Consider the following 20,092-nt stretch of genomic DNA (forward strand, 5'->3'; position numbering starts at 1 on the left):
GGGGGTGGCATGGGGGGGTGATGTCACTGTATGTCTACAGGGAGAGGACTTCCCTTTGGCACCATTGAGTCAGCACCTCAAATGTCTTAAAAATCAGGGAACCTTAAAGCAGTGCATCCCAGGAGCATGGTTCCCTGTGCACCGTGTTAGGTAAGGTAAAGCCGGCTCAGTCCAGCACATGCCTGCTTCTGCTCTGCTTAGGCCCACCTTGAAGTCTTTGGGCCTAATTCCTCCCCTCCAGGACTGAGCAGAGCAGTGCGCACTGTGTGCTGTGACCTCCTCAGAGCTGACCGGAGGGTGAAGATGAACTGGAGAAAGGCCTGGGGTTAGTGAGCAGGGCTCTAGCTTGAGCAGCAGACACGCACAGCTGTGGCCAGCTGCCTCTGCAGGTTGAGAAACCGTCTTTATTTAAGAACTGCCTGCTACCAGAGTCAATAAATAACGACCATTACCAGAAGTATAAGAAACGAGCAAGAGGCCAGTGCGAGTGGTTCCGTTTTAACAAAACAGTCAAGTCAGTGGCCTGACGAAGCCCTAGCCTTTGCCGAGCTGTGAGCTTTCCTATTTAAGCTGTGCAGGCCCTGGACTGGTGGATAAGTTGGAGTCTGGGAGCCAAGGCGGGGTACACCCCATCTAAGGGCACTAGGCTTCCTGGGGCTCTGGGCAAGGCTATCTCACACATTTTTTTCCCTCTCCAATTTCCCTTTATTGTTCTGCCTTCCCAAAGCCTATGACCATATATACAGCTACCAGGCATTTCTTTCCATGGAGCTCTTTGAAGTCCCTTCAAAATGCCCGTCTAATCCCTCACACCACTCCAGGAGCCTCTCTGGCAACCTCGTTCATCCCTAGTTCGAAGCCCAGGTGAGGTCTGACCCAGGGAGACAGGGCAGCACACCTGGGCTCAAACCCAGGTTTGGGGATACTGTTCTCCCTCCAAGAGAGAGGCGCCAGTGGGCAGTCACATTCTGAGACCTGGAATGGAAGAGTCCTCTAGGCAGGGAAGATGGAGGGAGTCAGCCATCCTTAGCGAGCTTGGCTCTTGTCCAGAGTACAGACAAGATGGCTCCTGGGACTGCCAAGAGGCAGTGTGCCCAGGGGACAGAATGCCCGTGGCGACGGCATCACGCCCATGCGCTGTGGGCCACAGCAGATAGGCGCTCCGTGACACCTCCTTTGCTGAACCCCTTTGATTCTAAGCATCACTGTCCCGGAAGGACTCTCACAGTGTCTCCCCACCCCTCCAGTCTTCACCTAACCTAGACCCCAGGGCAACAGCTGTCCAACTTCCTCAAAGGTCCCTAAAAAAGGAACAAGCCTCTCACTCGTTCCGGCGTCTCACTGCAGAAGTTTTTTTGATGTCTGACCTCAGTCTTTATTTTTTCAAAAGAAAAAGAGCCCCCACCCCATGGCCCTCCTATTCCCTGGCACCATCTGGATCATTTGATGCCCTGGATGAACGCAGCTAACCTGACCTTGCTGGGCTCCAAGACTCTGTCTAGAGAGAGCTGCCCTCCTGCTGAGGGCAAGGTATACATGGAGACTGTTAGAGCAATGAGGACCAAGTGGCCAAGGCCAGGGCCAGCGGGCCCATAGGCTGAGCCCAGGTGTCTCCCCGGGCCCTGAAGTGGTGTTTTAGGCTGTCTGTCCTTAGTCCTCAAGGCACTTACTGGCTACTAAGCTGTGGGGTAAAGTACTTGGTGGTGGCTGTCCCCCTTGCCTCTGGGGCTTAGTGTGTGAGAGAGGAGAGATCCAGAATCAAGTCATGACCACAGTAGGGGCCAGCCCTGCTCTCAACTCCCCCAGCCCATCAGAGGCCCCTTGGGCAGGAAGGGACTCTGAGAAGCCATCTAATCTTGTCTTCTGCCTCCCTGCAAGCTCCTGTCCAGGCCACCTCAACAAGGGGCTGTTCCATTTTAGAAGCTTGCGTGTCCTGAAGTCACCTATGGTCTTATTAAACCTAGTCAGTATCCTCCCCGAAGTCTCAGGCTGCAGGAACGTCCATTTTACGGTAGTTCTACGTCTCCCAGACAAGTTCTATCTGCACACTGGCTAGGTTTTCCTGGGGCTGAGTTTTTCTAGTTAAAAACCCTTCCTGGGCTTCCCAGCAGGTCTGCCTTCCTCCCCTTTGCTAATGGACTTCATTAGAACTAAGACACTTAGTCATGAGTATCTTTTGCCTCAAGCAAGCTTGGGGACTGCAGCCTCCTGCCACGCTGGTCAGGGGTCCTGTGCCAGCCCAGCTCATCCTCGGCCCAGCATCTAGACACCTGGCCCCTGCTCCCCTGCTGCAGCCCGGGCAGCGAGGAAAGGCTCAGGAAACTTTGCAAGGAAGTTTCTTACTTTCAGCATTCCCTTTCTGATAGAACTGGGCATGCCAAAACACAGCCCCCGCAGACCAGGATGGATGCTAGGCCAAATGTTGGGGTCCCTGTAATGGGAGAATGGCTGAGCTGAACCCCCAGCACCTTGCGTGGGAGGTTGGACAGGAGCAGGTGAGGAGGGTTTGATCAGACGGCTCCAGGAAAGCAGTCCCGGGCGGGGGCAGGGGGTGGGTGCAGCGGTGGTGGGGAGAGGGGGTTTGAGCTCACATTTTAAAAAAACTGTAGTGGGTAAACATCAACATAAACCTGCCCAGGAAAATAGAGCAGCACTTAATTTAAAAACCATAACAAAATAGAGCTCTAAGTGTAAATAAACTACAGACACCAGCTCACGGGGCCCGTCCCCACAGGACGCCTGTGCTGCTGCTCTGTTGCTGAAGGGCCACCTGTCAGAGCACAGGCTTTGGGGTTTCCTGCTTATGTCGCCACTGCTGTCTGGATTTGGGCAATCCCTGTCCTTGTTTTGGCCTCTTCTTGGAGCAAGGGTAGGGTAAGGGGAACAGGGGGCTTCAGGCCAGCCCTGCATATTGAGGCTACAGCAGAAGCTGGGCTCAGAAGGCAAAGAAGGACTGGGTGTCTCCTGGAGTCTGCCCAGGCAAGCCTTGGGCTGGGACCCAGCCATGCCCATCACCCCATGATCCCCACCTGAACCTCTTGAAGCAGAGTTTTCACAGCCCGCTGCCCTTCTTCACCACCACCTTATCCAGGCCGCAGCCATCCAGCACTGCCCCTTCCTCTGGATAAACCAAGAGCCTGGGACAGGAAGGTAGGAGACTCCCTCCTCATCCCAGCCCCGTCACTGACAGCTGTGTGACCTTGGGAAGTCCCTGAGCCTTTGGACCTTGGCTTCCTCTGGAAAGTGAGAGGTTTGGCCAAGTTGAGCTCTCAAGCCTCTTCCGGCTCTGAGGTTCTGTCTGTCACTGGTAACATACCCAGAGTGCAAGGGAGGATGTCCCATTTATTAACCCCGGTTTCTTCTGGGAACTGCATGAGAGCAGTCCGAGGCAGCCTAGGGAGCGGTCTCACCAGGTGGTGCAGAGTATTCCTGGGAGCAGGCAGGGCCACATTGGTCCTCTGCTCTTCTCAGAAGACTCCTGACTCCAAGACACAGACTTAGTGCCACGTTGCTCTCTGAGGCTTGAGTGAGTCAGTGCTGGGAGAGTGGAGTCCTGGGCCTGCAGGCTGAGCTGGAGGAGGAGGGTGGGTGTGCCACCCCCATCTCCTGTTTCCTGCCCAAACCCTGGAGGGACTGTGCAGGATGGGTCTTGGCGGGGCGGAGGACCTCCCCAAGACAAGCCCTTTAGTCACCCAGCCACCTGTAGTGGCTTCTGTCACTGTGGGGTGACAGGGTCGGGTTGGCAGTGTTGGCTAAGAGGGCAACATCACCTGGATTGTGACTGTGCCTCAGGCCAAGTCTGGTGCCCCTTTCCACCAGGCATCCACGCTTTTTAGCGCCTACCTCCAGCAGTTTGGAGTATCACCCCCAAAGCTGAAGAGGCTCAGGCTCCTGGCTGCAGACATGAGGGCGCTGGTTCTCAGCCAGCTGGGCAGGTGCAGGGCCTCCAGGGAGTCATCGAGGAAGTGTTAGGGTCCAGCTGTGCTGCCCCTCAAGAGGAGGAAGTAGGAGAGTCCTTGGTCCCGGGGTTTGGCCCTCTCCTTAGACTGAGGATGCTGATGTTTATGGCGTCCCCTTCAGCCCATTCATGTCCAGTGTTCCTGCCAGGCCCAGGACTCTGCTCTCAGGCACAGAGTCCACACGTGGTCCCAGAACACCATCCACGGATGTGCAGATTGATGTTGAAAACCCCCTTCTTCCCAGAGGCCTGCTCCTTCCATCTGGGCACCCTAGAGGGCCCACAGGGTTCAGTATCATCATAGAAGTTACTGCCTGGTGCCTCCTGGTTTAAAGAAAAATATCTCCCAGGCTCTATCCTGTGGCTGAATGTGAAATATCCTACCTCCTATGAAAAGGGCACTGTTTAGAGTGGGTATTTAAAACCAGCCATTCTCAGGCACAGTGTGGGCCACGTTGGCATCAGGAAGGGACCGGGGCCAGCTGGCTGTGTCCGTCGGAGGGGGGGTGTCCAGCTGTGGCGGAGAGGGAGGGGTGCCGAGATCAGAGCTCCAGGTAGCCTCTGAGGATGAGCATCGCCACAGAGTGGGAAAGGATGGTGCCAGCACGTGGGGCTGGGCGGCCTGCCGAGTTCTCCACCATCATGCTTGTGCCTGGAATCAGCAGGCAGAAACATGAGGCTGAGTCGGCTGGGCCTGGGACCGGCCCGGCCCCACCCCACCCTTGGGACAGGATCCAGACCCTTCCTAGAGAGACTCACAGAAGGTCAGCTTTAGGACTGGGAAGTGTTCTCAGCTCTGTTCCTGCCCTTCACTGCTGCTGGTCCTCAACCTCCCCCTGGACCCCGTGAAAGGAGCACACCCACCTCCCGGCCCTCAGGGATGTTCGGGGAGTGGGGAGGAGGGTGGCAAGGGCAGCCCAGGACTACTTTGCACTTGTTCCCTGCCTGCCTTCCCCTTTCCCCTGGGCGTCTGGCTGGGTTGGGGTTGGCTTGGGTGGAAATGATTCCTTCATTGTGCATCTGGGGGGACCCTGACACTCCTGGGGGATGAGGTGAGGGAGAGGCAGCACCTCCATTCCTCACGATGTGGACTTCCGCCGGGATCCCATCCCCTCCAGGCCCTGTGGTCCGAATCTGCACCAGGGCGTGGCCAATGTCTTCAGGAACTGGAATTTCTATCCAGTTCTTGCTGGTGAGATGCAGTGTGGGAGTTGGGTGTAAGTCATTCTGGTACAGCATCTGTGGGAAGTTAGCCAGGGGGAGTTCACTGACCTCAGGGCCGAACCTTCTCTCTTGCCCAGCTCCAGGCCTTGGGAGGAGCCCCTATGGTTCCGGGCCCTCGAGGTCCTGCCTCCTCACCCCTCATTTCCCATTGCCCGGGCTCTTGAACCAGTTCCTCACTGGTGGGAGGAAAACTTGCAAGCAGCTCAACTGTTTCTGCAGACTCCTTAGGCTTACAGGATCCCCAGTCCGTCACCGCCCCAGGAGCCCTGCCTTTCTGCAGTGACACCACCTGCGCCTGTTTTGTAGTCTCTACCCCACACTACCTGAAGCCATTTCATGCCTCTCACCGTCACGAACTCTTCGCATGTCTACCTCAGATCCCTCTTGCTATGAACGCAGCTCCCTGTGTTCACTGGAGATGTGGGGCTGCTCCTCATGGCTCACCGCCTGGTTTGTCCCTTGCTTACCTTATAGCCAGTGACTGCAGACTCATTTCGGAGGGGGACCACAGGGTCCCACTTAATGCTAAGACTGGAGCTCGAGAAAGTCCAGGAGATGTTGCCAGGAGGTCGCCGTGGAGCTGCCGGGGGAGGGAGAAAGTGGGGAGACTTCCGAATGCTTCCTCACCACCCACCCCTTGCCTTTAGCCAGGCTTCATCTGCAGGTCTGCCCATGGCATTACACCCAGAGCATCCTGTCACGGCTGCCTCAGAAACACACCCCATGAGATCTGAAGGTGGAGAGGAGAGAGGCACTTCAGAGGCCATGAATTCCACGCCCTTATTTTCATTAGGCTCGCTGCCTTGTTTTGTCCAGCCCAGGCTTTGTGGGCTAGAACATTTGTCTTATGCTGGGGAAAGACCGAACCTAGAGGCACCTTCCCCCAACACCCCCACCCCCATCCCTACCGCCGGCAGACAGACTCACGGGGCTTCATGGTCGTGGCATTGGCGGGAGGGCTGGCAGGCCCGGTGCCCGCCCGGTTGTAGGCCCGCACCGTCACATGGTACTTGGTGTTGGGGTGCAGGCCAGTGACTCGGGCACTGGTATCTAGCCCTGCTGTCCTCACTCGGTCTGCGGCTGCTTCCTTGTCCCCAGCTTTCCAGTAGCGGATCTAAAGGGGGCAGGGGTACCCCCTAGGGTCAGTGGTCAAACCCAGGACCTCGGCTCCCCTCACCGTGGCCCTGGCCACTGACATTCTGTTCCTCTCCTGCTCACTCTGGTCCTTGTGACTCAGTCTTGGGTCTTAGAACCTGGACACCAGACCATGACTCCAAGACAGCAGTGACAAGTCAGTGTGAGTCAGTGCTGCCTTCTTGGTGCCCAACCGACTACCCAGACCAAGGAAGCGCTCAATACCGGGCTGAACGAGGAAGCAAGTGAGTGGGCAGGTGACCGTGGGGGACCAGCACAGACTCAACCTGGCAATGGCCTGGTGGAACCCAGCCCCATTTAATTAACCGAGGGCATCCTGTGGGGACTCTGCTAGAGGATAGGAGAGGCCTATTTGCACTTCCGAAGTAGTCCCCCAGCCCCCAGCAGACTTCTGATGGCTGTCCAACACATGCAAACCTATTTTAATATTAAGATCTGCTAAATATCCTTCCAAACAAGGGCAGAGTTTGAATTGTCTCCTCACTGGGGCTGGCCTCGCCACCGTGCTAAAGCCCAGAGCAGGCTCCCCTGCAGTGGAATCTGCCATATCACCAGTAGCCCCTGATGATTCTCCCTTGGGCAATCACATTTCTTCTTTTCCTTCTTTCCCTCCTTTTGCTCCCTCTCCCGCTCCATCTACTCCACAGGTGCCCCAGTGTGGAGGCATTGATGGGCCCAGGGCCCCTGCCCAGGGAAGGTACCATCAGCTGGTACACGGAGGAGACATGCTGTCCCCTGCCATTCTCTGAGAATGCCAGGCTAACTGCGCTCTGCCACGAACGGGGGAGGCCATGCCCCTCCCAGAACCCGCCCCCCACTCCCCCCACCCCTCCCAGAACCCGCCCCCCACTCCCCCCACCCTTGGCTCCTGGAACTGCCCTTCCTCAGGGGGCTCTAGCCAAGCGTTTCCTTCGAGGCTGTCATGCAGGTCAGCCTTCCCCACTGGGCAGCAGCCCTGAGGGCTTAGCTAAGGTCGTCCACAGTGCTGCCTGGACTGGGTGCTGTTGCCTAGTCAGTGAATGAGTGATACCAGGAGGAAAGCTGAGTGAGCTGTGGGGCGCCCCCACCTATCCCTGAAGCCCCAGCACCCCTTCTTCTCCCAGGCCCCCAGTCAGTACTCACCTCGTACCCCAGGAGAATACCATTCACATCCTGCTGCACGGGGTCCCAGGTCACGTTCATCTCTGAGGATGAGACCCCCTTGGCCCAGACCTTGGTAGGGGTCACCCTAGGCTCTGGGGACCGATATAGAATGGATTTGGGTTCCCAGGACCTCCCTCTGTCCCACAGAGCAGCTGCCCACCCGGACGACCCTTGCTTAGGAATTGGGAGAGCCCAGGGTTAGGGATGAAGTCTGGGGGCAGGTCTCAGAACATCCCCCAGGCCCACTTCTCTTCCCAGAGAGCCTCCCTCCTGGGTCCCTTAGGTAGGGCGGGTGACTTGGGACCCGCGCATCCTCTCCACCCACGCCGTGGACCGGAGCAGGACTGCGAGCTCAGAGAGGCAGCGGCGCGGCCCACCTTCCTCAGCCGAGTGCACCAGGGCCGTGAGGCTCTCGGGCCCGGCCCCGCGGCGGTTGTAGCTGCGGATCTTGACCTCGAAGGGCGTGTAGGGCCGGACGCTGTCGTTGCTGTAGACGAAGTACTGGGCGTCGGCGCCGGGCACCCGGGCGGTCTGCCAGCCGGCGCTGCCCTGCCTGCGGAAGGACAGCAGGTAGCCGAAGCCGTCTCCGTTCTGGTACTCCCGGGGCACGGGCTGCGGGGCGACAGCGTGGCGTGGGCGGAGGGCCGAGCTGCCTTCCCCTGCTCGTCCTCCGGCTCCCCCAGAGGGCCGGCCCCGGCGCCGGAGCCACGGGGGTTTTCATCCTGCGTGGGCGCAAGGGCAGGGGGAGAGGACGCTGGCTGCTCTCGAGTCGGGACTGTGCAGTGGCTCCGCCTGGGTCCTCTGCACGCTGCTGCAGCCCGGAGATGTCAGGCCGTGGGCTGGGACCAGGACTTGTGTCCCGTCTCCCCACCTCCCTTCCCCCCCGGAACTGGAGGCATATTTCTGCCTCTGTCCCTGCAGCTTACCGTCCAGTTGACAACGAGCTCTCCCGGGGCTCCACCACCTCCGCTGAGTCCTGAGGGTGCCACTGAGGGGGCTGTCAGAGCCAAGAGACACAGGCGTAGCTTGTTAATGGACAGTGAGGAAAAAGAAGTCCGGAGACTGTGCCTGGAAAGCATCCTAGGACCGGATGCCCCTTCCAATGGGCCCTGGTGTTGTCCTCCAACAGGCCCTCTGGACGTGGGCCCTGGAGGTAGGCAGACCTGAGATGAAATCCCTCCTCTGCCACTTACTAGCTGTGTTTCCCTGGGCAAGTTACTTAACCTCTCTGAGCCTCTGATTCCCCTCTCCATAAGATGAGGATAACGTTTCTCTCAAAGGGCTATAAAAATAACATTAAACCAGATAGTGGCATGCACATATGTACATAGATAGTAGATGCTCCATAAATGATCATGTCCTCTTTCTCCTGTCAGTTTAAACTAAATAACAAGAGACCAACTCCAGTTTGCTTTACCTTAAGGGGAATAAATAATCCAGACTGCAGTTAATGCAAAAACCATTTCTTGTGGGTTGTAGGCTGTTTTATTATTATTTTTCTTCTTGTGGCAGATTTAATTTCCTAATTGTCTCTAGAATTCAACAAGGCTGATATTAAAACAAGAATGCATTTAATTAGATCAGAAAGCTTGGCAGGGGGTAACTTGGCTGCGGGTCAAAATATTTCTGCAGAGAATCAAGACTTCTTACTTGGTTCTGACGACGATAGCGTCTAATTTGCAAGGGGGTACTTAAACACGTTGCCGTTTAATCCTGTGAGGAGGGCGTCATTATTACTCTGAAAGGGGTGGAAAGACTAAGGCCCAGCACTTTTAAGTGACTTCCCTAAGGTCACACAGCTAATAAGTGGCACACACATTGGATTTGAACTCAGCTCTTCTGATTTCAAAGCCCATCATCTTTCCTCTGCATCATAGCTGTCTTCGCTCATCAACTCTCAGGACAGAACGAAGGAGACCACTCCTCCCCCTCATATGACTCTCCAAGAATTTCAATCAAAGAAAGTGCTCCTTCTGAAATTCCATACTCAGGAGAGGTACCACTTAAAAATGTTGAATGATTCCAGAAAGAGCCCAGAGATTCAGCCTGGGGCATATCGGAAACCGTGTTTAAGGGCCCATCAGAAAGCAGAGCCTCCCTACACCTGCAGCGGGGCAGGCCTGTTGGGCGGGGAAGGGGAGGCAGGGCCCTGACCCCTGCTGCTGGGCTCCGGATCCCAGGGCCCTCCTTCTGCGTCCTCCCTGGGAAAGGCTCAGAGGGTGGGCAGGGGCCTCTCAGCAGACACCCCTTTGGGGTGGTCTCCTCCCCTTCCTTCCCCGCTCAGGTCCTGACACCCACATGCCTTCCAGGGAGGCGTGGGCAGGTTATCTGTCCCTCCTGCTCCCCCAGAAACCACCTCAAGAAGGACTTGGGGACAGTGCTGCTTCCAACCCCTCCACAAAGCATGCATGCACACGCACACACACACGCCTTCCACAAAGCTGATTTAAACTGCACTCAGGCACTTCCAGAGGGGACACCTGCCCACCAGCCCACGGTGCTGGGTTTAAGGCCAGGCTCTGCCAATATGACCCTTCCCTTCTCCAAACTTTGGCTTTCTATTTTTTTAAATTAAAGTTTCCATTTCGGGGTCATTGTGGATCCACAAGCAGTTGTGAGGTTGGCCCCTTTGTTAAGTGAGGGGTTTGGACCGGGTGGTCCTTGCAGCCCTGAGGCCGTGGTGCAGGCGTGCTGTAGTGCGGCGCCCAGCCTGCCTGACGGCCCTCCTTGCTCATATGTTTTGTTAGAGTCTGAAGCCTGGTGAGTAGGGATGACTTGGGGTTCCCTTAAAGGAGCTAGGGTTTGTGCCCTGACATTCCGTCTCTCTGGGACACCCAGGGCTCTGACCTGCTTCCTGGGTCCGGATTTTGCTGGAGGGCCCACTGGGCTCCCCAGTGCCCAGGATGTTGCTGGCTAAGACCCGGAACTCGTAGTCCGTCCAGGGCGTGAGGCCTAGTACCTGGGCGGTCTCAGCGTTGCCCTCGACGTTGGCGGGATCTGCAAGGCAGCAGGGAGGCAGTGTCCCGGCGTTGTTCATTGGTCCGGGTGGAAAGGGCGGGGACTGCGCCCAGCTCTTTGTACCCAGCCGGTGGTGGCACCTGCCGTATGCTAAAGAGCTCAGTGCCTCGTTCAGAAAGGCTCAGAAAACCAGTGGGCCGCATGCACCCCACGCCCTCCAAATGCTTTCACTGCTCCCGCGAGAGAGTCCTGCCACTGCTTCCGGGGCACAGATGAGTGCCTCCTCCATCTCTGTCCCCTCTCTGCTGCTGTCCTATGACCACCGTCTCCTCCAATGGCCTGGGAGCTTGTCTCCCTTTGAAGCCCAGGCTCAGTCCTGCGGCCCCGACCCCTGGCCCCGACCCCAGGCACATAGCCAGGCCTTATTGGTAGCGACCCAGCGGGGCCTCACACTTACTGGTGCGAACCTGCTTCCACTTCCCCGCAGGTGGGGTGCGAGCTTGCAGGGTGTACTTGGCAATGGGGCTGTGGTTGTCAAAGCCGCGGCTCCAGCTGAGCTGGACAGTGGTGTCACCGACGTTCCTCACCACCACACCTCCCGGGGGGCCCGGCGGACCTGCACCAAGAGGTCGCAGCACAGTGGGTCAGAATGGGGCAGCTTCAAACCTGAGCCAACCTCCTCCACGCCGGCTGGAGCTGGTGCGGTACCAAGAAGGGGCAGCAGAGGGCGCAGCAAACACACCTGGGCGGGAGAGCGGGAATGGGGGCAGGGAGTGGGAAGGGGGCTGCGAGGTGGGGAGGGATGTGTCTAAGGCTGGAGGGGTCACAGAGGCCCTCACACAGGGATGTGTACAGGTCTCCCGGCAGTAGGCTCTGAAGACTTCTGGCCTCAGCAAAGTTCTCCAGTCTTGGGACACGTTTGGGAGTGGATTTTTAAAACATTAGCTTTTTTTTTTTTGAGGAAGATTAGCCCTGAGCTAACATCCACCGCCAATCCTCCTCTTTTTGCTGAGGAAGGTTGGCCCTGAGCTAACGTCTGTGCCCATCTTCCTCTACTCTGTACGTGGCACGCCTGCCACAGCGTGGCTGGATAAGCGGTACGTAGGTCCCGGCCTGGGATCCGAACCAGCGAGCCCCAGCTGCCGAAGTGAGCGTGCAAACGTAACCACTGCACCACTGAGCCGGCCCCAAAACTTTAGCTTTAGGGGGCGAATACCCTATTCCTTTAGCACCTGTGAGGAGCCGCAGGAGAAGGCAGCTCAGCGGGCTTATGTCAGAAGCCCTTCCCCATGGCCTCAGGGAGAGGCGGGGAGTTAGGGAGCAAGGGTCAGAAGAGCCCAGCTGGGCTCTGAGGGAGTCGGGGGTTGGGGGTGGGAACCCCTCACCTCGGACCAGGACTGTGGCCTCCTTGGACACACTGTCCACCACCGTCTGGGCCATGCACGTGTACTTCCCACCGTGACGCAGCTGGGCGTTCAGGATGGTTAGGTCCCCAACTGTCTCCTTCTGCATACGGGGGACAGAAAAGGGGCAGGTCAGAGGACACCCTGGCTACTGCAGAAAGCCATGAGACATGAGGCAGGGCTCGGGGTCCCCTGCTCCATCACGTCCAGGGACCCCGCTGCGTCTCAGTGTCCTATCTGTTCCATGGGAGGAATCAGCTCTCCCCACTTAGTACCACTGGGGACTGAACAACAGTCTGCTAAGAAGATGGTCAACAGGAGTCCAAGTCAGTGATGTCATTTGCATTGCAGGCAGGATAGCAAGGACAGTAGTGGGGAGTGAGTCTTGAGGGGTACCCAGAATTCCAGGTTTGTCCCTGGCCCTCTCTTAAGTGCATGGACTTCAGGTGGAATCCAGGGAACTGCTCAATCCAAGGACGAGCTTGCCATGCATGGCAGTCCTGGGGAATGGGGAAAGGCTGTGAGGAGTGGGGTGATGGTTAAGGCCATCCTGGCTCCCCTGTCTGTCCAAAGGAGGGAAGACCCCTGGGTCCTCTGGCCTCAGGCCTCACCACACTCGCCCTCCGGTAGTGACTCCCGGGCTTATCGAAGTCGATGGGGAAGTCATCCAGGGTCCAGATGAAGGTGAGGTCCATGGTGGGGTCATGGGAGGCGTGGCACTGCAAGGTCAGGTTGTCTCCCAGGTTGACATCAGCACTCGAAGGGGCTAGAGTGATCTTGGTCGCATCTGCCAAGAGAAGCGAGGCTCCTGAGTGGTTGGGGAGGAAGCGGACTGAGCAGGGGGAGAGGGTGTGACAGGGTTTGTCCTGAGCCCCAGCAAGGAGAAGAGGCAGCATGGCCAACAGCACCGTGACCTCTCCACAGCCCCACGAGTGAGTGGGAGGGAAGCAGGACTAGATTCCGGATGGGGGGGGCGGTCCCAAGTGAAACCAAATCTGGGGTAGCCTCAAAGCTACACCAGGAGGAATGTGGGAACACAAGAGCAGGATGGCAAGGAGGGACGACACCCCGTGGTGGCCGAGCTAACCAGCCTCAGCCAAACCACAGCCCTTACCTCGCACAGACAGGACGCCCGTGCTGTTAGCTTTGCCCATGAAATTCTCAGCAAAGCAGGTGTATTTGCCTTCATCTGACCGGCTGATGTTTCTTAGGATCAAGGTGCCATCCGGAGTTACGGTCACTCTGCAGCAGGACAGAGCAGATCTAGCCAACCCGGAGACACACTGCAGTCCTGGGAAGGGGACTGGCCTCCAAGGAGGACACAGGGGAGCAGGAATTGCTCAGATGGCTGTGGGTTGTACCTGCTGCTGTTGACCAGAATCTCGGTGCCTTTGCTCCAGAGCACCACGGCCTTGGGAGCGGCCCGGGGCTGGCAGAGGATGACGACCTCTCCCCCGCGGGCCGCGGGGATCAGACGCCTTATGGGATTCAGCCTGAAGTCAGGGGCCAGTGCTGGAAGGAAAGGGGAGCGCCCTACAGTCACCCAGGGCGCCGGAACAGGAGCCGGCGCCCTTGATTAAGAGGCCGCCCAGCCCCATGCTAAGCACTTGACATGCCCACCACGGCCAGTCCCTGAGGGACTCCTGGTAGCACCACTTCCGAGGTACATCCAGAAGCCAGTCCTTCTCGTCACCCCACTGCCGCCAGGCGGGGCCACGCTGCCAGATCTCCCATGGGACTCTCGGAAAGCCCCCCAGTTGGTCTTCCTGTTTCTGCATTTTCCTTCTACGGTCTCTTCCCCACCCAGCAGCTGGAATATCTTTTGCAAAATGTACATCAGGTGCTCAGAACGCAGTCCAGCGCCTCGCAAGGCTCACAACTCAGCCCTTCCTTTCTGACCTCACCTCACTCCCCTCGCCATGCTGTAAATACCTGGGCCTTTTTTTTTTTTTTTGAGGAAGACTGGCCCTCAGTTAACATCTGTGCCCATCTTCCTCTATTTTATATGTGGGACGCCTGCCACAGAATGGCTTGATAATCAGTCTGTAAATCTGTGCTTGGGATCTCAACCAGCAAACCCCAGGCCACCAAAGCGGAGCATTCAAACTCAATTGCTGCGCCACTGGGCTGGCCCCATCACCTGGGTCATTTTTTGTCCTTTGAAGATGCCATGCTTTTTCCTGCCTCAGGAACTTTGCACTTGCCGTACATTTTTGCTTGGAAATCCCACAGATCTTCACATGGCCGGCTCCTTCTTAACACTCAGGTCACATCCCAAATGTGACTTCCTCAGAGAGTCTTCCCTGACCGTCCCGTCTAACCAGCTCCCCCATCACTCTACTGGATTTTCTTTTCAGTGTATTTCCTACGGCTGTCTGGAATTATCTTATTTAGTTTATTACTTTTGTGTTTCTTTGCCCTCCTCTCTCCATTGGATTGTGAGATACTTGAAGGCAGAGACATTATCTTTCGTGTTTGTTCCTTAGGAGGAGGTGTTGAATGAATATTGGTTGCATGAATGAATGAATGAGTTTTAGTTAAGCCTCACTACAACTTGATGAGGCAGAAGTCATTGTGTCCGTTTCAGAGGAGGAAACTGAGGCTCCACAAGCCCATCATATAACGAAGACTGCCAGCGGGTGCTGACCTTTCCTGGGCCCTGTGATGTGGTGAGCAGGTCCTTCTGCTTTCCCTCTGCCATCTCCTCTAATCCGCACATCAGCTGTAGCGGGGCAGGACTCTCGCCCACATTTTAAATCAAGAAACTGAGACAGAGAGGTAAAGTAACTTGCCAAAGGTCACATAGCCAAAGGGGCTGGGTTAAACACAAGTCTATCTGATCTGCTTTCCAGTTACTTTTGCCACCTTTCTTCACTGCAGCAAACATTTACTTTATGTGAGCCAGACATGGGACAACCCAGAGCTCTGTCCGCGGGCAGCTCTCAACCTAGTGTCTCGCTTCCCTTCTGAAATCCCTGAGTTCTACTCAGAAGCTGTTGGAAAAATAAGGAAAACTGCCGGGGTGTGTTTGTGTGTTTAGAAGTGCTGCAAGTCATTACTAAAGCCCCTCGCTGCCCTCCCCCGCCCCCCCCCCCCCGTGGCTGCCCCGCCTCCCTGGGCCCTCTACCTTGCACGGCCAGCTCGGCGCTGGCGTAGACGGTGCCGTGCTTGTTCTCCGCCACACACTGGTACATGCCCGAGTCCTCCAGGCTCAGCTTGGAGAAGCGCAGGTCCCCGGCTAGCACCTCTACCCGGCTCTGTGCAGGAGAGCCCGGCCCAGGTCGGGCAGGGGGATCAGGACCACCGGAGGACCAGGGTGGCGGGGCTGGCAGGGGTGAGTACAGTGGGGACTCTAGGCTGCCACTCCTCTAGGAGGGGGCTCAGATGCCCAGTCCTACCTCAGGGCTGCCTGGAATGCCAGGACTCAGAGATTCCCCAGATCTCCCTGCACATCAGCACACTGAAGCCAGAGGAGTGAGGTGACCCACTCAGGACCACCTAGTGTTTTTGTGGCTGAGTCATGCCTGGACCTAGTCTCAGGACACTCCAGTTGGATGCTATCCAGTTGACCAGCCTGTGGCCATGGGACTCTGGGATGGAAAGAAACACCTGGGACCATCTGTGGCCCCAGTTGGCCCAGAGGGGTTGCCAGAGGTGCAAGGGGAGTCTGGGGGTCAGGGAACCAGGTGGGCAGAGGACGCCGTGTGTCCTACCTGGGAGACCAGAGGCTCCCCGTTCCGCAGCCAGCGCACTGTGGGCCGGGGCTTGCCGGCAGCCGCGCAGCTCCACCGAAGGTTGGAGCCAATGTCGGCCTCCGTGTCCGAGATCACCTTGAGCCACTCAGGCTGAGCTGTGGGAGGCAAGGGAGGCAAAGTCTGGGGAGGAGCTGGGAGGTGCCTCCAGCTCCGTAGATGGGCCGGAGGGCAGGGCTGCGGCTCCTGCTCTAGACAGCAGAGGGCGCCAGCAGCACTCCGGGCAGGGGCGGGGAGGAGCGGCTGGAGCAGGTGGGCGCCTCGGCGAGGCGGTGGCTGTTTAGTGGCTTGAATCACTCTAAGCCTTGCACGTGCTTTCTGCAACCCCGACTCAAGCGCTGAGCTGGCCACAGCGCGAGGCTCCTATGTTCCCATGCCCAGTGCAATCCTGGGGCAAGAAGGCTTAAGCAAGGGCTTCTCCGTCTGCACCCTGACTTTCGGGTCTGCTTCCTCAGGGCCGCGTGAAGGCGGGGGAGGGTGTCCCCGGCTCTGTACCCTGCACAATGATGCGGCCCTGGACCGTGTCGCGTCCCTTGGAGTTCTCCGCCTCACACTCATAGGTGCCCTCGTCCTCGAAGCTGACACTGGGGATCTGCAGGGTGGGCTCCGCTGTGGCCCACTGCGGAGACAAGGAGCCGTCCACTTTGCGCCACTTGATCCGGGGGACAGGGCTGGCAGGGGAGACAAAGCCAGAGTGGGTGGGCTGAGCTGGGCAGACTCCCCTGTGCCTGCAGCTCCTCGAAGAGATGCTGGGCAGGTGGGGATGGAGAGGAAGGCAGGGGACTCCCAGGCCTGGGGAGGAACAGAAGGAGAATGGCAAGGAGGGAGGGAGGTCCTCTCCCAGGTGGCTCTGAGCACAGGCAGGGAAGGGGCAAGAAGTGGGGCTCCTCTCCTCTCCCCTCATCTCCCCTGCAACAATCGTGACTCTAATGAAGTTGGTCTGAACTCTGAGGCTGGCTTGCCCTCCCCGCCCCACCCCACACCCGCTGACGCGTCTTTTCTGGGCCTGCCCTCCACAGCAGAGGCCTGTGACTGGGTCTGCGCCCCTCCCCTCTCCCACAGGCTCGCCTCTACTTCCCAAAGGGGCTCAGCTGTCAGTAGCCTGTGTGCCCACCTGGGCTGAGGTGTCAGTGAGTCCTGAAGGCTAATAGATTCCCATGTGCTTTCTGTGGCTTCTGGAAGCCCAGTAACTTTCCACAAAGCTGGGGGTCCTGGGAACCGCAGGGGCATTTGAGGGAAGAGGGGACCAGTGTACAAACCAAGTTCCTTCAGTCACACTGTAGACACTCACTGAGCGCCCGCTATTTGCTGAGCCCTGTTCCCGGGAGTCCTTCTGGGAGAGCAGGATTTCTACGCAGTTTTTTAGGAGGTAACGGTCAGCATCTGTGGAACACTTACTGAATGCCGGCACTATTCTAAACACTTTACACGTGTTACCTCACTCCTCATAACAGCCCTGTTAGGTACTGTTATCACCATGTACAAATAAGGAAACTGAGGCACAGAGAATTAAGTAGTTTACTCAAGGTCTCCCAGCCAGTGAGTGACAGAGCTGGGGTTTCAACCAGGCGGGCCGGGTTGGGGCCTGTACACTGTGCCACCTGCCTCTGGCCTGGGGTGTGGCATAAGTCATCTGAGCCTGTCAAGCATTGACCCCATATATGTCACTTGGTGTGCGTGATGCCTCACCCAGAGAGTCAGTGCTGGGGACATGGTGGTCACTACCCACTGTGGGTCCAGCACCCTGCTAGGCCCTGCGAGGGGCACCTAGATGACTGAGTGCTGACCCGGCTTGCCCTCTCCCTGAGGCCACCCATACCCCCGAGGGGCTACGAGAGGCAGTGTCCTGGCCTGCTCCTTCCCTCCTCCACCACCTACTTCCCGAAGGCGAAGCACTCCAGGGTGACCTGCTGGCCCACCAGCGCGTAGGTCTCTGCTGGGAACCTGGCCTTGATGCTGGGTGCAAACAGCCTGGTATCTGGGGAGAGAGGGATTTTGCACATGAGAGGCAAATGATCCAGGTCAGGCCCTCCTGTGCTTAGGGTCTCGGCGCAACCCCAGCTGACTCTGTCTTGACTTCTTTTCCTCTTGGGGGCCTGGGGCAGGGGTCCGAGGCCTTGCGGCAGGAGGACCCAGACGTCTAGGCCCCGGACCCTGTGCCCCGAGAGCTGCTCTCATAACCTTCAAGGGAAAATCCCTTCCTAATGCCCGCTGACCCCTCCAGCTCTCTCCTTCCCGCCATGCCTGTGACCCTGACCTTCTGCTGCTAGGTTGAGCTGAGCAAACTTGCTGAAGACGCTCTTGGTGGAGAAGTCCATGTGGCTGGTGGCCAGGCAGGAGTAGTTGCCCAGGTCTGAGGCGTTGGTGCGGGCGATGTATAGGTCCCCCGTGGTCTGGGACACGAAGTGACGCCCGTCCGTCGGGATGAAGTTGGGGAACTCGTTGAGGAGCCAGCGGTAGGACAAGCCTAGGATGTGTGGAGTTGGAAGAAACCAGGGGGTGCTGGGCTAACGGGGCCACTCTGGGTGGGACCCCAACATGCTGGCAGGGGTCTGTAAGACCCTGTCCTGAGAGTCCCCGTGCTCTGAACTGGAGCTGAGGGGAGACCTGGAGGGAAGATGCAACTTCATCCTGGCCCTCGGGGGGTGCAGCCCTGCCTTCAGGGACCACCCAGTCTGAAGGGGCAAGGCAGGGCACAGAACTGGAAAGGGACAGACCCACGCAGGAAACAGGACCCTTTCCAGCAGGGGGCCGGGCTCAGTGCTCCCAAGGCTGACTCTCCGGCCCTCCCTGCCGAGTGCTGGAAGCTCCTGCCGCGCCCACTGTGTAGCTGTGGGCCAGGTCCCCACTCACCTGGGTAGTGGGCTGGCGGGTTACAGGGCAACATCACCCCCCAGCCTTCGTGGGTTTTCACTGGGTCTCGTTCCTCCTTGGAGAATTCCTGCAGAACTGGGGTGAAGACCGGGCACTCAGGCACCGTCCTCCAAGCCTGGGGCCCCTCCCTGTGGGACATAGTCTCCTGCCCTTTCTGGACACTTCTTCTGTCCCTTCTCTTCCCCTCCCCAAAGTGTTCTGGCACCCCATGGGTCTCACAGCCGAAGCGAAGGACAGCCTCCCTGCTGACGATGGTGCCCACTGGGTTGGAGGCCAAGCACTGGTAGACGCCGGCATCCTGTGCCTTGGAGGGGTTCATGATCACCAGGTTGCCTCCTATGAGCTGGTGGCGGGAGCCTGGCTCCAGCTTCATCTCGGTGCCATTCATCTTCCACCTGCAGCAGAGGCGGCGGAGGGACCCCCCTGAGTCCTGCCCAGCTGGACCCAGCCTGGCAACAGGGCTGATGTGAAGATAGGCTGCACGGCTGCCCAGGCCCCCCACAACCAATGGGGGGGTCTCACCTATAGGTGGCAGGAGGGCTGGCCCGGGCGCGGCATGCCAGCGTCACCTTCTCCTCTGTGGACTCCTCTGGGAATAGCAGACCGAGTGGCTGGTCTTCAAAGACAGGCCCAAAGGTGGCTGGGGCTCCCCAGGCTGAGCTCCGAGCTGCAGGTGGGGGGACACCACCAGAAGCCTCAGGGCCTTGGTGCCAGCTGTAGCCAGGCCTCTAAGGTGGTGCTGTTCAAGAGAACTTTCTGCCGTGATGGAAAAGGTCCCTTTTGTGCACTGTCCAGTACAGTAGCCACTAGCCACTAGCTATCGAGCCCTCAAAATGTGGCTAGTGTGGCTGAGGAAACAAATTTTTAATTTTATTTAATTTTAATTAATTAAAATTTAAATCAATAGGTTGGGCAGGCCCCATCTGGTCACATTAGTTCAGTCACCCATCCTGCATTCAAGTATTGAGCACCTGCTGTGTACCTGACACTGGACTAGAGATTGTGTTGTAAAAATGAATAAGACACAGACCCTCTTCCTCAAGAAGCTCGTGGTCCAAGGTGAGGGACAGAAAACTGACGGTACAGGTACTGAGAGCCACAGCAGCAGTGTACGTTCAAGATGCAGGGGCCTCAGAGGGGAGGCAGGTGACCTGCCCGTGGGCTGTCGGGGCCTCACGGAGGAGCTGATCTGCAGGGTGTGAGACAGGCCTAGAAGGATGCATGGGAATCATAGCCTAAGAGGTGGGGGGACCACGTGTGTTACCTGGAGCCTAATGCTCCTTCTGGGCCAACAGAAGGGGCCTGGCTCTGGGCCTCTTGTTAGCTCTGACAGAACCCTGCCGAGGCTCGTGGGCTCCACCTGTGAAGTGGGAATACCAGGCGTGCACCCGCGGGCCCACGGAAGGTTGCATCTGGTACAGGTGTGTGCTCAGCGAGTGTCTGCTGGACCCAGCACTGGGTAGGGTGTGGTGGGGTGCGCTGGGGTGGGGAAGGAAGGCTTCACGGTGGGCGGATGGTGTGCAGGTTGCTTTGGGGGCATTTTTATAAAATTCCAGTGTGACAATTGAAGAAAGACGGGCCTAGAAAAAGGAGTGACTTGCCCATGGTCACAGGCAAGTCTGCGG

At 57.8% G+C, this 20,092-nt stretch overlaps 1 protein-coding gene across 4 annotated transcripts in view; it reads right to left on the reverse strand.

Annotated features, from left to right (window-relative positions):
* Positions 1–368: 368 nt before the first annotated feature.
* The window catches only part of CNTN2 (contactin 2), a 31,847-nt gene continuing 12,123 nt past the window's right edge, over positions 369–20,092 (reverse strand). For 3 of the 4 annotated variants that reach the window (XM_014829445.3, XM_014829450.3, XM_070497925.1), the window contains exons 3-23: positions 18,990–19,134; positions 18,687–18,862; positions 18,447–18,542; positions 17,851–18,060; positions 17,472–17,571; positions 16,089–16,264; positions 15,555–15,691; positions 14,969–15,098; positions 13,203–13,353; positions 12,956–13,083; positions 12,453–12,628; positions 11,824–11,944; positions 10,896–11,054; positions 10,328–10,477; positions 8,407–8,477; positions 7,858–8,092; positions 7,460–7,572; positions 6,110–6,296; positions 5,650–5,762; positions 5,029–5,197; positions 369–4,610 (exon numbers count right to left, since the gene is read on the reverse strand). In XM_014829445.3, coding sequence (XP_014684931.3) covers positions 4,501–4,610; positions 5,029–5,197; positions 5,650–5,762; positions 6,110–6,296; positions 7,460–7,572; positions 7,858–8,092; positions 8,407–8,477; positions 10,328–10,477; positions 10,896–11,054; positions 11,824–11,944; positions 12,453–12,628; positions 12,956–13,083; positions 13,203–13,353; positions 14,969–15,098; positions 15,555–15,691; positions 16,089–16,264; positions 17,472–17,571; positions 17,851–18,060; positions 18,447–18,542; positions 18,687–18,862; positions 18,990–19,134 — 3,053 coding nt within the window. In that variant the 3' untranslated portion in view covers positions 369–4,500. The remainder of the gene's footprint in view (positions 4,611–5,028; positions 5,198–5,649; positions 5,763–6,109; positions 6,297–7,459; positions 7,573–7,857; positions 8,093–8,406; positions 8,478–10,327; positions 10,478–10,895; positions 11,055–11,823; positions 11,945–12,452; positions 12,629–12,955; positions 13,084–13,202; positions 13,354–14,968; positions 15,099–15,554; positions 15,692–16,088; positions 16,265–17,471; positions 17,572–17,850; positions 18,061–18,446; positions 18,543–18,686; positions 18,863–18,989; positions 19,135–20,092) is intronic. The other variant, XR_011498303.1, reaches the window with a different exon arrangement.

Source organism: Equus asinus, chromosome 25, assembly GCF_041296235.1.
Source record: "Equus asinus isolate D_3611 breed Donkey chromosome 25, EquAss-T2T_v2, whole genome shotgun sequence".
NCBI lineage: Eukaryota > Metazoa > Chordata > Mammalia > Perissodactyla > Equidae > Equus > Equus asinus.